At 39.4% G+C, this 15,334-nt stretch overlaps 4 protein-coding genes and 2 long non-coding RNA genes across 6 annotated transcripts; 3 read left to right on the forward strand and 3 right to left on the reverse strand.

Annotated features, from left to right (window-relative positions):
• Window positions 1-43: 43 nt before the first annotated feature.
• LOC116925758 lies at window positions 44-2,110 on the reverse strand. The gene is made up of 10 exons (XM_032932514.2): window positions 1,941-2,110; window positions 1,781-1,802; window positions 1,620-1,711; window positions 1,385-1,522; window positions 1,178-1,307; window positions 999-1,114; window positions 847-932; window positions 619-777; window positions 361-535; window positions 44-278 (listed from the first exon to the last, which is right to left on the reverse strand). The coding sequence occupies exons 3-10, from the start codon at window positions 1,704-1,706 to the stop codon at window positions 195-197; spliced, it is 975 nt and encodes a 324-aa protein (XP_032788405.2). The 5' UTR covers window positions 1,707-1,711; window positions 1,781-1,802; window positions 1,941-2,110; the 3' UTR covers window positions 44-194.
• A 126-nt stretch (window positions 2,111-2,236) lies between these two features.
• On the forward strand, window positions 2,237-2,986 carry LOC123473666. The gene is made up of 2 exons (XR_006647636.1): window positions 2,237-2,415; window positions 2,516-2,986. It is a non-coding gene; the product is annotated as an uncharacterized LOC123473666 (long non-coding RNA).
• A 2,685-nt stretch (window positions 2,987-5,671) lies between these two features.
• LOC116925773 lies at window positions 5,672-7,209 on the forward strand. Its single transcript, XR_004395718.2, has 2 exons — window positions 5,672-6,630; window positions 6,694-7,209. It is a non-coding gene; the product is annotated as an uncharacterized LOC116925773 (long non-coding RNA).
• LOC116925771 (serine protease inhibitor Kazal-type 5) lies at window positions 6,597-9,063 on the reverse strand. The gene is made up of 4 exons (XM_032932531.2): window positions 8,722-9,063; window positions 8,567-8,642; window positions 8,344-8,490; window positions 6,597-6,838 (listed from the first exon to the last, which is right to left on the reverse strand). Exons 1-4 carry the CDS (start codon window positions 8,740-8,742, stop codon window positions 6,807-6,809), a joined length of 276 nt encoding a protein of 91 aa, XP_032788422.2. The 5' UTR covers window positions 8,743-9,063; the 3' UTR covers window positions 6,597-6,806.
• A 137-nt stretch (window positions 9,064-9,200) lies between these two features.
• On the reverse strand, window positions 9,201-11,441 carry LOC116925767 (ovomucoid). The gene is made up of 5 exons (XM_045175593.1): window positions 11,168-11,441; window positions 11,027-11,102; window positions 10,594-10,955; window positions 9,610-9,685; window positions 9,201-9,535 (listed from the first exon to the last, which is right to left on the reverse strand). The coding sequence occupies exons 1-5, from the start codon at window positions 11,168-11,170 to the stop codon at window positions 9,378-9,380; spliced, it is 675 nt and encodes a 224-aa protein (XP_045031528.1). The 5' UTR covers window positions 11,171-11,441; the 3' UTR covers window positions 9,201-9,377.
• Window positions 11,442-12,993: 1,552 nt separating this feature from the next.
• LOC116925763 (glycine, alanine and asparagine-rich protein) lies at window positions 12,994-14,456 on the forward strand. The gene is made up of 5 exons (XM_032932521.2): window positions 12,994-13,146; window positions 13,238-13,281; window positions 13,359-13,552; window positions 13,614-13,854; window positions 13,920-14,456. The coding sequence occupies exons 1-5, from the start codon at window positions 13,116-13,118 to the stop codon at window positions 14,166-14,168; spliced, it is 759 nt and encodes a 252-aa protein (XP_032788412.1). The 5' UTR covers window positions 12,994-13,115; the 3' UTR covers window positions 14,169-14,456.
• The last annotated feature ends 878 nt before the right edge of the window (window positions 14,457-15,334 follow it).

The raw sequence follows: 15,334 nt of genomic DNA on the forward strand, positions 1-15,334 counted from the left end.
CTAACTATCCAGCTGTAGATTGAGTCGAGATTACTGTAAAATATGAGCGCATAAACATACGACTTTCTATTGAAAGCATTGCCTTCGCAGCAGAAAGCTGTTTAGAAGCTGATTTTTACAAAAACAAATATTAAAGATTATAATCGCAAAACAAAATAATATAGTACAACAGAATTTCAAGTTTGTGGGTTGGATCAGTCTGTTCGAGCATGGACTTGAGGCGGTGCCTTTGGACAACGGCATAATACTGCCTTAAGACAGGAAAAGCAAGAATTCGCCTACATAGATCCAAAATCATCAAAAGGTATCAAAAAGGTCAAAGTAAGATCAAAAATTAAAAATTTTTAAGTACTCTCTAACCTTTGGAGCTAGATATTTGTAAATGAAAGTATGGCTTTGACGATCGTGTTGCCGTTCACTATCCGGTGACCTTTCTTCGTCCAAAGTAAGGCTGATATCTAAATGCCTATTCTTAATGATGGAAGGTCGCTGAGAAATATCCACATCCGTCTGTTTTCCAGCATTCATCGAAGACCTGGAAACAAATCTCGAGGTAGATGGGGATTTTCTCGGAAATCGAATTACATGTTTCGTGGATCTAAGAGTATAATACTGTACTTTTCCTTTTGTAGCTCTTCACGGCCATTGTTACGTTCCTTCCAGACAGCAAGTTCGGATTCTAGAACTTGCACCTTCTGCATCATAGCATCCAGGAGTTTTTTGTTTTCAGCCAAAATCTCGTTATTATTATTGACTATAGCATGGAAATTTTCGAATCTTAATTCGTGGGAAAAAACAGTAATTGATATACTCAAACATTTGGCGGCATTCGTTTACATCAAATACCTTTGTTCACCGACGTTACTCGGTCCACTTGGACTAGTTTCTTCTAGCTCTAGCACCTCAAAAGTCTTCTTAAGTTTATCTGATTCCTGTGGCAATTCTCATCTAAACGATTAGCCAATTAAATCCGTTTGATCCATCAAGTGAAGACTTGCCTTTAGAAGCTCCTCTTTTCGCCCTTCATCAAACTTCATATTACTTGATGCCCGAGCCCGACCTTCGGAATTTCCCTTTTGTTTGACCTTTAGGCGCTTTAAATCAGTAACCTCATCTATAATTGTATCCAAAAAAGTGTAGAAAACTAAAAATGTAATTAGCAAAATGATGATTGTACCTTTGAGGCAATAATAGGCCTGCTCCAGCTGAATGTAAGACAGGGTTTTCTGGATGTTCTCTGCATGAAGCTCTCTTATGAGTTTTTGTAAATGCCGTACATCATCAAGGGAAAATTCCTCTGGGGCTAACTTTTCATTCAAAAAGTTCCATCAAAAGATGTCAATAAGTTGTTGATGTTACAGCAGGCAATTTTGGTCATACATACTTGAGTTGCTATTTCTTTATTAGAATTATAGTTCTCCTTATTTGCACCAATCTGGTAGCCACCCTCATTAGCTGGTGTGTTTGCCTGGTATCCTAAAGCATATGCATTCCATGGAGGAACTGGTAGTGAATGGTAGCTCTGACAATCATAGAAACATGGTGCTATGAGCCAACTTATTAATTCTAAGTGGCCAAAACAAAATGTGACAAATAACCACATTTTCTTTTTTACTTACAGGAGGTTGCTGACTTGGCTGATCTTCTTGTAGAATATCACTGGGAATGTTTCCATCAATTCTTCGCATTTTCAATGACAAGTCCATTCCACCTGTAGACTGATGTACTTGTAACTAAATGGTAAACTGCAGTCTTAATATTTATGTATATTTATAGCTGCCTTGTGTAACTTCGGATAGCCTCTAACGAAATTGAGAGAAATTAAAAGTTAATTCCAAATGCCTTCTTCTGTTTTGATAAATGATTTATTACGCTAGCCAAGTTCAAACAAGACGGTATTATTATAGATATCAATTTCGGCTATAAAGCTTCAAACTCACTTGAAAAACTTCTAAGCCGACCACTTTAGCACTTGTCAAGGTTCCACCACGGTTCCACACGCAAATAGAATGAAATGACAAGAGACATTGATCGATGTGGCACGATGGCGGCGATAAACTACGCCGCCACCTTTTGTTGCAAAATCGCAAAATGGTGAAGGTTGTTGGAGACTTTCAGCTGTCGGATTAATTTGAATTATCCATAGTTGTTATTATTATCTATGATTTGCCCTCATGAATCTAGTCTATTTTACAAAAAAAAAAAAAAAAAAGCAAGGTTTATCAACGGTTGATACATAAGATAAATTTGGCTTTGGGGCTAGGAAGGGCTGGGGCCGGGGTGTTTTGCTTTTTGTTCCAGGAAACATCGGCAAAGACATTTGTAAAACAAGTAGTAAATTGCGAATTAGCAACAATTAATCTCCAAAAATGCGTTTTCCTTTCAACAACCGTACGATCGGACCGACAAAAGCAGGTAGTATTTTACTTTTTAAAAAGAAATCGTCCCGATTCCTACCAAGAATTATGTTCTCGTAAAAGAGAGAGACAAAAAAAGTTGATTTTGTACATACTAGGTCTCTCCAGGTCTATCCCGCTTTGCCACCATGACTTGTGTCTAGAATCACACGTGGAAGTCACTTTCTACGTCCTGCTGGCCTGATTTCCGTTCTATACTATTGGAAGTGAATGGTTGTTCAAACACTGCAACTAGTACAATGACTACTTGTTTTTTGCAGTCAATCAAGAGGGATTTTTGTTTGTTTTTGTTGGACGTAGGGTTTGTATTTTAGCGTTCAGACTGACCCACAATGCCTTTGGATCCATCCCTTCTACGAAACAATTAACAAGTAATAATTGCCTAAACTTATGCTCAACAGTTATTAGAATTATCACCGTTTAAATGTCACCGCATTCTTCATGAATTCAGCTTCGTTGACTAACGAAATGTATGCTATAAAAAGGAAGATCAATATGACGTTACCTATGTAAACTCATCGAAAAACGAAAAAGCGTTTGTTGTTTAATAAATGTCGATAAAGTATATATACAGGCATGTGATAAGGAATTTCGTAAATTTCTATCTGTTACTTTCAATGCCATCGTTTTTACCGTCTTGTAAACGCCCATCGCCAGGGGGTAGCTTTTGCTAGTTGAGTGTAGGCTACAAAAATGGGTTCTGTTACTAAAAAAAAGAATTCAGAACAAGTTCTCTTTTCTTCGAAATACCGAAATAACATCAAAGTCAAATGATTTACTATTGACGGCACATTGCAGTAATGCAGTTACATAACTGGGAACGCGTGTTTTTCGTTTGTTTACAGCCACTTCTCAAGCATTCAGTCTTTTCAATCGTAGACTAGGTGTTTTTAGAATCACACATGTTCCTGAAATGTTTTCTTTACTATTACTTTCAATTTTATTGTTTAATTACCATTTCAGTAGTTGTTTTTCTTTTCCTGTCAGACTTCTGGTTTGTATCATATTCGAACTTGTTGAGAGTTTTTTTTTTTTTCTGTAAATGTAATGTAATTCCATGAAGGGATAAAACAAGTTTTATTCCTATATTATTTTATTTCCTAGAAAATGTTTCATGTCCGGTGGCAGTTTCCCCGAAACAGCTTTAGCTACTGTATCTCTAGCTACTGGATGGTGCATGTATCAACTTGTTATTTCCAGTGTGCAAAAGTGACTTTCAAAATACGTGAAAATATGTAGTATCATGAGAGTGATGTTTACCGACTGTTGAGAGCTCGTGACTGACTGACAGTACACTCGATTGCAAGAATTCTTAATCACATTATTTGTGTGATTGCCAAGGCATGATGGATTCTGCGTTACACTCAGAGTACCTAGAACCGTTGAAAAACAATTTTGTTGTTTAATTGTTGCATAAATTTTTTCCTTTACATTACTATGTAAGTAACAGCTTAATTATAAAGCAAACGCCATCACTGCAACAGTTCAGACGAAACTCACCGAGCTAGAAGTTAATACCTTGTGCCATAGATTCCAACTGGATTCACATTTTTGCATAATTTTCAGCTCCTTTTGGCAGCATTTGATAGTATTTTCTTTTTACAAGCTCAGAAATCATTCTTTTTTTATTTACATTGTCGGTATGTTTTTACAAGTAAAAAATTTGCATAATTTAAGCATTTAAATTGATGTGTCCAGACGTAGAGGGAAAACAGGTCAAATCCTTTTGGTGTCCAAAATGTTGACGAAGAGCCAGGCAACTTGGAGACTTGCATTCACCGTTGTAAGTCTTGGGCGTGTATCACAGTGTCATTCACGCAATTTAAACAATCGATCGGCAGAGTGTTCGTGCTCGTTTCCATTTGTCCCACATAACGGATTCGCTACATAATGTTGCCCCTACAGGGAAATGGCTGGACTTTGCGCAGTAAATTTACATTCCCCATCGTAAGCTTTCGTAATGGCGGTTCCATCACATCTAACAAGCAATTACATGAGAAGGTGAACAGCAGTTACCAGATAAATCTGAGTTCAAAAGGCGAACTTGTATAATATAAGTGTAACTTTTTGCCATACTTGTTTCGGCCATCCAATTCGCATTCATTATCGTAAGTCTTTCCGTCTATGCCGCATAATGGATTTAAGGTATATCCAAGACCATTGCAAGGAATTTCACAGCCCTGCTGGCCCAGTTTACAAACACCGTCGTAGGCTTTGCGGATTCTTGAAGCGGAGGTAAAATCGCACTTGTTCTCCAAGAACAAGAAACATTCGTTCGCATACGTTTTGTCATCCGTTCCACACAATGGGAAATAGTCGTCCAACAAGCACTCGATCTTGCACCCAACATGTCTGTGTAGGTTTTCTGCGATAACAGTCGAAGATTCACTTGATGGGTATAGCAAATAATGGAAAATCAAGAAACATACTTCCATGGACGACACGCAGGCTTTCCGAAAAGCTCAACGCAATCCCAACGATTACAGCGATACCTAAGGATTTCTAGCTCGCGAGAAGTGTATCGTAACCGTCAGATTTTACTGTTAACATTTAAATTAAATGTAAAGACGTACCATTGAAACAAAGTGGTAAAATTCTCGGCAAATTCGGAACCGTTTACGAAGAACGTTTGCCGTCGGTTTAAGGCTGATCGAATGGGTGGCACTAACTGGTTGGCCAGTGGTTTTTATAGTTCAGCTTCAGGGCCAACTGGTCATCGTCAATAATGGGAGATTCTGACATGAGCAACTGTTTTCAAGTAAATCCTGTTATTTGGAAGCTGCATTCGAAATTCTGTTGAGTAAACATATAGTTTGCAGATTCTAATTTAAGTTCCCAGCAGCTTTGATTACAATTGTTGCAAGCGTTGAAAATCACAAGCGAAGCTTGGTAATTTCAATTCTCGAAATAGAAATGTAAATTTAATTGCACACTACAAGTGAACAATTTTTCCGACATACAAAACGAGGTAGCAAATTATTTCAGTGACGCAATTTCTTAACTAAATCTATCTAGCAAAGCTGCGGACAACAAAAATAGTCAAATTAGTTCCAACAAAGTTGTACCGCGAACAATGCAACTTTGTCATACTGTGGGCTTTCTACGCACTCAAAAAAGTTAATTATCATATTTTTTTTTTAAATGGTCTATTATCCGTAGAAAACACAAGAAAACCAAAGACATGAAAGTTGAAACAACTGGGTTGCACCGTTCATTTGGAGAGAAAAAATCACGTTCAATAATGATACTTGCATTCACCCTTGTGTGCTATCTTAACGTTGGTCCCATTGCAAGTATTTTCGGCCGCCAACAGGCAAGCGTTACCGTAAGTTTTGCCATCTGTTCCACACACAGGGTCAAACACACTCGGACACACAATATTGCAGTTGCCATATTCAGCTACGGAACGATAGAAGAAATAATTACTCAAAGCAGCAGTTGATATAGTCAACAATAGGATAAGAATAAGACTGTGACATACTTCCATTAACGCCTGGTTCGTTACTCAAAAGACCCAATGCAATGGCAACAAAGAGCAAGGCGAAGCTTAGACTTTTCTAATGTGCAACACAGAAAGAGAAAAATGTCTTAAATAAACTCACACACAAAAAAAGAGGTGATGAGAGACTTACCATTCTTAAAAAGCTTTAAATTTTGTCAAAAGCTGAAGCACATTCGCCACTCGAAGTTTGAGAAAATGTGCAGAACAATTCAGCAATTCAAAAGCTTTTATAGTTGCGTTCAAAATAAACCACTGCTAGACGATGTGTTAAACCTCCAGCAACATCCATGAGTAAATAGCTTTTAGGCAATAATAGTTGCCAATCTTTTCGTTACACAAAGGTCAAAACAAAACATTGCGTACGATATTTCGTAAATTAAGAAATGCACCGAGTTAAAGGCCTTGTTCAATGTTCTCTTTAAATAGTGCCACGTGTTCATCGGTTTTGCAGGACAAAGGAAGTTTATTGATTCTTATTTTTCAACATGTCGTGATGTGGTTTCGATGATTGACTAACCTTGACAAGATTAAAGATTTTTTTTTCCAAAAAGGTGAACGATACATCAAAAAGAAAAACGCCCCTCTTTTTTTTATCCTGCGGCGCAGAGTATTGAGTTATTCCAGGTCACTGGGAACGTTGCCAAGCGCGTTTAAAAACCAAAGCATTGGATTCCGAAGAAGTTCAGCTATTTTACGCTTTGGACTGCACACGTGAATCACATTAACCTTGAATTGAAAAAAAATAAATAAATAAATAATTTAATATTTGTTTAGGTCCCTATTTCCCTAAAGCCGTAGCAATTGGGCTGTTCCGTGTCGACGACATGCAAGACATTTCCACTGGTCCTGAGAGCTATTCCATTCAGGATAGAACCAGCTATTTCGCATTAAATTTCCACATCAATGCTGCTGTTGGAATCTAAAAACAAGATAACCACCTTTCATTCAGTTTCTTGGAAAAGAAGATGCTGACCCTCTGCGTTCATCATACAAAAATTCATGAATAGACAATCAAACATGATTCATATAGATATAGAGCCATAAATTGCTACAAGTTTACCATTCTTGGTTACATTGGCATGGCCTCTTGTCGGATGTGATAGACGGAGACGCAAATGGAATGCCATTTCGAACAATGCCGTGCAGATTCGATATATGCTAATCGTATACCCTCAGGCACGCTCTATTGTTTATATTGTCCTTGTTCAATTTTTCTGATGCCACATGCGTCGCATTTTCGTCTCACGTTGCCAACGACATGGACTGCAAAAATTAAACGCGTTTTCTCTATCCTTTTGTGACACCATTGTCTGACTTTGTTTAAGAAATTAAAAGCGGATCCGACACGAGAAAAGAAGGGAGTGGTTCCCTTCGTGCATAAGACAGAGGGAATGGTAATACAGACATTTTAAGGATATTTTTCTTTCCATACGTACGTATATCTCGTGCAATTACAATACTAGCTATGAACAATAAGCATGCAATGTTATCGAGCAATTATGCATACGGAAAAGTTGCCCTTTCAAACGAGAAACCGTCCAACAAATTAGAGAATAATCCGGGCACCAGCGAAATCTTAGAATTTTTCGCTTGATCGAGATGGCAATATTCATAATAAACGCATTTGCATTCAACAATGTAGAATTTTCTTCGGAAAAATGTACAAAGCAGGCAGACTATATGCAAATTGGCCGACAGACGTTGCTTGTTAGCAGCCATGACGCGGAATGTATTGCAATAATCGGCGGTCCACATAAAAAAAGTTATTTTCATCTGATTGCCTTTTACTTTTTCCGCATCGTTCATTTGCATAATTCGAGAGAACGGTCAAAAGTATAAATAGTAACTTGGCTAAAGCCTTGTCAAAATACGTTTTATAGCGTGCAATGCGTGGTCACGAAGGTCTCGTTAGTCACATTTCCGACACTCAGTACAAGGACAGGTATGGTAAACGTGACTGATTTTGGGGGCTGATTTTGAAGACACAGACGAATAAATTTGAATTTGAAAGCGACAAGTGATATTCGCATGATTCATCGCTAAACTGAATTGACACTTTTCCAGGTAGCTCTTTTGCTTATACAATGACTGTCAAGCGGTCCGTAATTTTGAAACGTTGCATATCCAAAGAATCAAATATTGAATAAAATTCTCTGAATCATTTTTTTTTCTTCTTTAGTTCACGTTCCTCTTTCGCAGTCCCTGATTTGATCAAACATGGAACGGTAATGCCTTTTACGGCGTGACTATTTTTGCATTGCATCAAATGGTAGAAACGCAACAAGTGCAAACTTGTCTATCGCTCGTTTTTATTTACGACAACAGACACGTTTGAATATTAAATAGTTCAACAAAACGATTGAATAGCCAGTTAAGCCAAAGATGGAAGGGCACGTCAGTAACTCGGGTAAAATTTGCATTTACCTTTGTAAGCTTTCCGTATCCTAGTACCGTAGCACAGATTTTTAGCTCGCAAGACACATAGGTTTGGGTACGTACGGCCGTCTGTCCCGCACACTGGGCGGTACTCCCGCGTGCAAATTATTCCGCAACGACGTGGTCCAATCAGTACTGCAAAGTCATTTTTAAAGAAAAAATGCCGTAAGGCTTAGCCTTCAAAGTAGTAGAATGTTATTGGGGAACGTACCTCCGTTGACGCCAGTTTGTCCAGTCAGAATGCACGTTCCGAGAAAGACGAAAAACATAACCGAAAAGACAAATTTCTATAGCACAGAATTATAAACGGATAAAAACCCAGTAAGCCATTTGTAGCCATTTGTTCACACTTTTCAGAACCTATACCATTGAAATTAGTTGTCCCATTTTCTCGTGGATAACTGTTGCGGATGTAGATACGTTATCTCCAAAAAGTTGGTGGCCTTTGTCGGAAACGGGTAGACAGCCTGATCCTTTTATCAGAGTCAGTCATACCAAATTAGAAACGATTTGGACAAACAAAACACACACAAAAAAAAGCACAGGGTCGATGCTCTTCTTTGGAATTGTTGTGATACAAACCGCTAATGGCTCTCAGGTGCTGATGGATACATAGTCGACGATGACGTCCGTAATATCTGTTATTAACCCGATTAATACTATGAATAATTAAGGGACGAAAGCAACGTAAAAGCAAGGTCATCTATGCTAATGCACACAGCACCAGCAATTAACGGTGCTACACGTGTAAAGGCCAGACGAATGTCGAGCAAGGTAAAAGTCGCTCGCATTCTTGTAAAGGGAGAAATTTGTCAAGATTGAAAAAAAGTTAAAAGAAAAATGGATTTGTACACGTAAACCATATTTCGTTGTAATTCTGGTGGAGAAAGGAGACCGTAAAGTCAAGGCAATTTCAACTAAAATCAACGCGGAACAGATGAAGAAACGATATCGATAAGGACAGCAGGAATAAAATTTGTCTTCCATGAAAAATGTGTTTAACCTCTTTCTTAACTACCCTTCTAAAATCGGCATTCTCCATCGTAAGCCTTACGGATTCGGGTGCCATAGCACATATTCCTAGCTTGTAGTTGACACGCGTTGGAGTAGGTTCTTCCATCTGATCCACATATGGGACTGTACTGGAACGTGCACACGATATCGCAACGCCGTCGAACCTCTGCATCAAAAATCGATATACAATTTACGATTTAGACGTTCGTCAAAGTCATCGCCATAATTATAACCGTCTACCTCCGTAAACGCCTCGTTGGCTACTGAGAAAACATAGCACAAGAACGATCAAAATTGCGGAGGTACTTGACGTTTTCTGTAACGAAAAGGTTTGGAAACATAATTTTAGAATGAAACGTTATACGATATCGTCAATGTCTTTTCTTACCATAGTGTCTCCTATAATAAGATGGATCAACTAGACAGTTGGAAATGGCAAATCGCACTCTTGTCTCAAGTTAGACGGCAGAGGCTTTTTATATAGGAACGTTCTTCTTTGTGCAAACAATCAAATCACCGACTAACTTCCTCGGATAATTAATCTAAAACGGATATTCTTGCAACTAGAAACTGTATCTTGGTGAGTTGAGTGACCTTTTTTTTCTGGAAAGGGTTCAAAAAACAAGTGATAGTCGCAATCTTTTTTTTTCAGTTACTTTTATGTCCATGTTATTGACGTGGTAGATGAAATCAACGAGTGCAAGTTATCGATAACTAACAGTCGTTTAGTTTCTCGTTGTTTCCTGGGTTAAAAGGCCATAGAGATTTCTGAGAAAAACATTGTAGTAGTTATGGGCAATCAGCACGAAATTCCAATGCTAATTGCAATCGTGCTGCTGTTATTGAAGTATAAGCAGTGTCACAATAAAAAATTGTGACAAAGTCGTGACCAGTATAAATCGATATAAATACAGATCACGCAAATCCCGGTAACGCCATCTCCAGTTTTCCCGCACGAGTTCTTGGCTTGCAATTATTGCGTCGGGCCATACTGATCAAGTGTCGCTTTTTTAAAACTCCCATCTGACGTTAGCTTCAATAATGGAAAACTCCATGACATGATCGAATATTCAAAGTCTGCAAGTACTGAAACATTTTGAATGATATTCCAACATTTATTCGCTAATACCTGTGCATTTACATCCTATCCGTACTAATTAGGACAACACCACAAAAGAAGACCAGCGCTCGCCCACTGAGTTGGTCCCTCAGTTTCCGTAGTTAAGATCTGCATTCACCGTCGTAGCATTTGCGGACGGGGATATCAGCACAAGCGTTGGTGACAGCCAGTTGACATTCATTTCTGTACGTTTTGCCATCGGTTCCACATACGGGCGTGAACACGTCCGTGCAGCGGATGCCACACGGACAGCCGCAAACTATCGGGTTCTCATCAGGACTGCAACGTGGTCGATATTCTTTCTGGTCCAAATTGCATTCACCGTCGTATGCCTTGTTGATCACGGAACCATCCATGCTTTTAGCATCCAGCAGACATTGATTGGAATAGGTTTTGCCATCGCTGCCGCATACTGGTCTGTAATTAAGCGGGCAAGCAACATGGCTATTTTTCTGATTATTTTCACCTGAATGGCAAGAAGGAAAATCAAATGATTGAAACTTGATCACCAAAGATTACGACGTTAGTAAGACATACTTCCGTCAACACCCCGTTCGTGACTCAAGATGCACAGTGCGAAAACAGCTGATAACACGGCAGCATTAAAAAGTGCCTGACAAAGAACAGACTCGTTAACAAAGACTTTAAATTCCTTAGTTCACATCAACGCTGACTTACCATTGGAAAGTTTGCGAGGTTCCTGGCTAGCAGATGGTAAAACGAAGTAAAAGGTTTGAAAATGATTGAATCCTGAATGGACTGTTGGAACAAAATGTAAGGTTTTTCTATAGCTTGTTTACTGTTAACCGCTTGTGGCTGTTGAATGGAAACGAATGGCAGTCGTGCCTAATTTGGTTTGGTTTGGGTATTGGTGAACATTCTCTTATCATTGTGTTGTATCGCGTCGGATATGTTTACCTATTGCGCAAAGACGGAACTAAATGTAACGTCCTGTCATGGATGACTGATAGTGACGTTGCTTTTAAAATGATGCAATTCAAGGCTATCCTTTACGGGCATAAAGTTGCGTAACATTGGGGAAAAACCTGAACGAAAATCCCGAACTTGAAGGATAGCTCACAAGTCAAGTTACAACCCATTATCAGATCCTGTAGTCGTATAATTTTAAAAGGCAGATGAACGTTTCATGTCCCTACTTGAATGAGGTATATAGTAACATTTAAATCATCAAAATTACGACAAGAAGTAAATATTGACGAGCATTCATTAAACGATTTTGTAGCAAGCAAAGCAATAGGATAACGGTGGAAAAGAACACGACCGAACCGTGAAACAAACTTGTTCACAGTCGCCTTGTGGTGTTGCCAAACTTTCCAGAAACTAACGGTTAATGACAGGAATTTTTTACAGGGCCTGTCAACTAAAACTATAAGCGTCACGCAATGTTTCGAACTGTATACGTTGTCTCATGGCTAGTTGCACAAAAACAATGACAAATTAAACTGAATACATACCCTATGACCGTAACAATCCCCACTAATAAACAATGCGATATTCACTGAGAATTATGATGAAATGCACAATCAGTTGAGATGCCGGAACACCAATTTACAGAACCAACGTAACTACCTGTAGCTGACGTAGCCAAAATTGAAAATGAAAACGATTCGATTTAGTGCAATAATTACATCGACAAACATTTCCTACTGAATAGAAATACCTGGCCCAGCCTTTGCTTCCTAAACCAGTTTGAACCGCCATATTCGTCATAAGCGTAAAGGGATGGGTCAGCTTTTTTTGGTGTGCGCAAAACTAGAAAAGAAAATAGGAATGAAAGAGTGTTGTGGGACATTGTTTCCAAGAAAACTTAACTATAATTCGGTTGCGCATCGATAAGGCTTTGGATGATTCTAGGGCCGCTGGCCAACTTCCGCTGGGCTTTATATGAAGCTTGATGAAATTATCCAATGCATTGGAGTCGAGCAAAGTTCTTCCTATCCGGAACAAACTTTCCATTTTTTTTTTTTTAACTGAAGTGCCTCGTTGTCTCCAATTGTCACGTTGCTCGTTATTTTTACCTTTCAAGTGGGGAGGGGGGTTATTAATCTGAAACGATTGAAAGTGAAATTCTTCGTGGAAGACTTTTGTTCGAGTACCTGTAGGGAAACGAATCGGGGACCGTAGCCACTCGATTATTGTATTTCTTCTGACAGCTTTTTGAATACGAGATTGCCTTCTTTTTCTTCTATCGGCTACACCGATGGAAAATAAGAACCTGAAAATCAATTGGTTCATGACCGAGACAACATCAACGATGGCTGCTCTACTTTACTTCTTCTTTTTATTGCCTGTTATCTTGATTTTTAGAGACCAATTGCTTTCGTCGAGTGCGGCCGATCAATAGAGAATTTGAAAAAAACCCGAAATTACGTTTTGCAAGTTTCATTTTTGACAATTCAGGGCGCGATATGTATCCAATCAGGGAAAGTGATGAAGCGAATTACTGGATTGGAAATTGTTTCCAATTGGCAGTATTTTGCCACCTGGGGGCACAACCGTCAAACGTATAAAAACGACTAGAAGATTGGAGTCAATCATCAATCCGTTCACAGCTTCCAATCATCACATTAATCAGTTCAACTAAAACTCTTACTTTTAATTAACAATGGCAAGCTCCGTTCTACTCCTGTGCATCGGTACTTGATTTTATACTTACACCCGAACATACTACACGTCTTCAAACATCGTTCTAGACTTTAATTCATTTATTATTACGCTTATTTTCAGCTGTCGCCATGGTTAGCGCTCTCCCCGTCGACCAACTCCGCCGCGTAAGTCCGGGGATATTTCGTCCAACCCTCTGAAAATTCAACTCTTTTTTATTCTATTATTTTTACTAACTTGGCAGGAGAAAAGGGGCGCAGCTGTTGCCCCAGGTGGTGGCGGTGGATATGGTGGTGCGGCTGGTGGCAGCTACGGTTTCGGATCGGGAGCCGGAGCTTACGGCGGCACTGGCGGAGGTTACGGTGGCATCGATACCGGAGCAGCCAGCGCTGCTGCTGCTGCTGAATTAGCCAACTCCGCAGGCGTGGCCGGAAGCTCGTAATTTAAGCTCGTAACTCGAAATCAAGGAACAATCATCGTGACTTTCCTAATTATGCAGGGCGACAAGCGCAATCGCTTCGGTGGTGCGCAGCGACTACAACAAACAGCTGGCCACCACTGCCCAGTTCGTCGCCCAGTACACGGCTCCAGTGACATCCAACGAGCTCCACAATTCCTTCAACGCCGTCACTAGCCAACAGGCAGCCGGTGACATCGCCGCAGCTTTGGCCGCTGCCAGCCCAGCCATTTGGGACGCATCCAACACTGCCGCTCAAACCAACTTCGCTTCAGCTTTCCAGGTAGATTATTTCAAGTGGTTTGCGGCAATGAAATCAGTTTAATCGTTGATGGCAAATTGTAATAGGTCGCTCAATCTGGTTCGTTGGCTGCCGCCGCCCAGAACGCCTACGCCCAGCAATCTGTCCAGTTGGCTGGCTCCGCCCAGGCTGCTCAAGCTCAGGCTGCCGCCCAGGCTGCGGCTGCAGCTTCGGCCGCCAAGACTTCCAACGTCGCCATCGATGCCGCTGCACTCCAAGCCATCAGCGGAATCACCGCGCTCGGAAACAGCGCCGCCTCCAACTTTGGAAGCGGATACGGTCACTACGGAAAATAATTAATTCGTTTTTTTTTTTCTTACTTTGATTCGATTGGTGACTTGTTAAAAAAAAGAAAAATGGGGACGTCTTTTCTTCTCCTCTGTTGTGAACTGTTCCGTCGTTGATCGACACTATTTGTCTAACTCTTACAAAATTGTTCGATTATTAAACTAAGAATCCTTCTTGCCTTCTGCGCAATCATCGACTTCCATTTCCTACAAAAATATAAAAAAAAGAGAAACAGAATGAAAGAATCTTAATTGATGTTCAAAGCGTTCATTTAAAAATAAAAGATCTGTTCCAAATTTATTGCTTCTTAATTTATATGAGCTTAGTTCATTCGTGTTTCATTTACGTTTTCATCTGGTTAATGCACTATTTTATATGTAGTGCTATTTTTTTAAATTTTTGCCTTTAGCCGCTTCGTTTAAATAATACGGTTATTAAAAATGCGGAGCCCAAAAGGCTCGAACGTCGGGATAATGGCATGCAAGTCCGAACATATGGCGCTACGGCACCCTGTATTTAAAAGAAACAGATTACCTAGTTGATACTCTTTTACAAATGGTTCACGAACAAAGTAAGATTTGGTTTACTACATTTCCTCGTGTCCGATTGATCCCAGCTCATTCCCTCCATTTCCATAGTTTTCATAAATGTTGCATTCCAATTTATTTCATCGCTCAACATTTACATCATATTGGACTAAATTTCATGATATTTTCCAATTCTTAACTATGCTGGCGCAATAATTAAATAACATCGCAAATAAACTATTAAAAAAACAATGTTACACGTATGTTACACAACAACCCAATACGTATACATAGCAAACGGTCTGTAATATAGCTTACTATTCAATATTTATATCAAATCTTCTAATAAGCAAGATCTTAAAACCTCCAGATTGAATTTCGTTTGGTTTTTTCTTTTCAATATGATCAAACCAAACGACTTATTCTTAGCGATTCGTCATGGATCGTTCACGTTCCAGCAACACGAACGACATTTTTTTCACGATAAACTGGATGAATACAATACACGTTGACAGATACTATTCCAGAGCAGTTTAAACGACTCGGCATCTAACTTGATGCCATCACTGGCCAACCGAAGAAAGTGGAATTCTTTGCGTTTTTCGTCCAGACGAGAAAGTTTTCTCCTTCATGATCCTACACCATTC

The sequence above is a fragment of the Daphnia magna genome, linkage group LG6 (assembly GCF_020631705.1).
Source record: "Daphnia magna isolate NIES linkage group LG6, ASM2063170v1.1, whole genome shotgun sequence".
Lineage (NCBI taxonomy): Eukaryota > Metazoa > Arthropoda > Branchiopoda > Diplostraca > Daphniidae > Daphnia > Daphnia magna.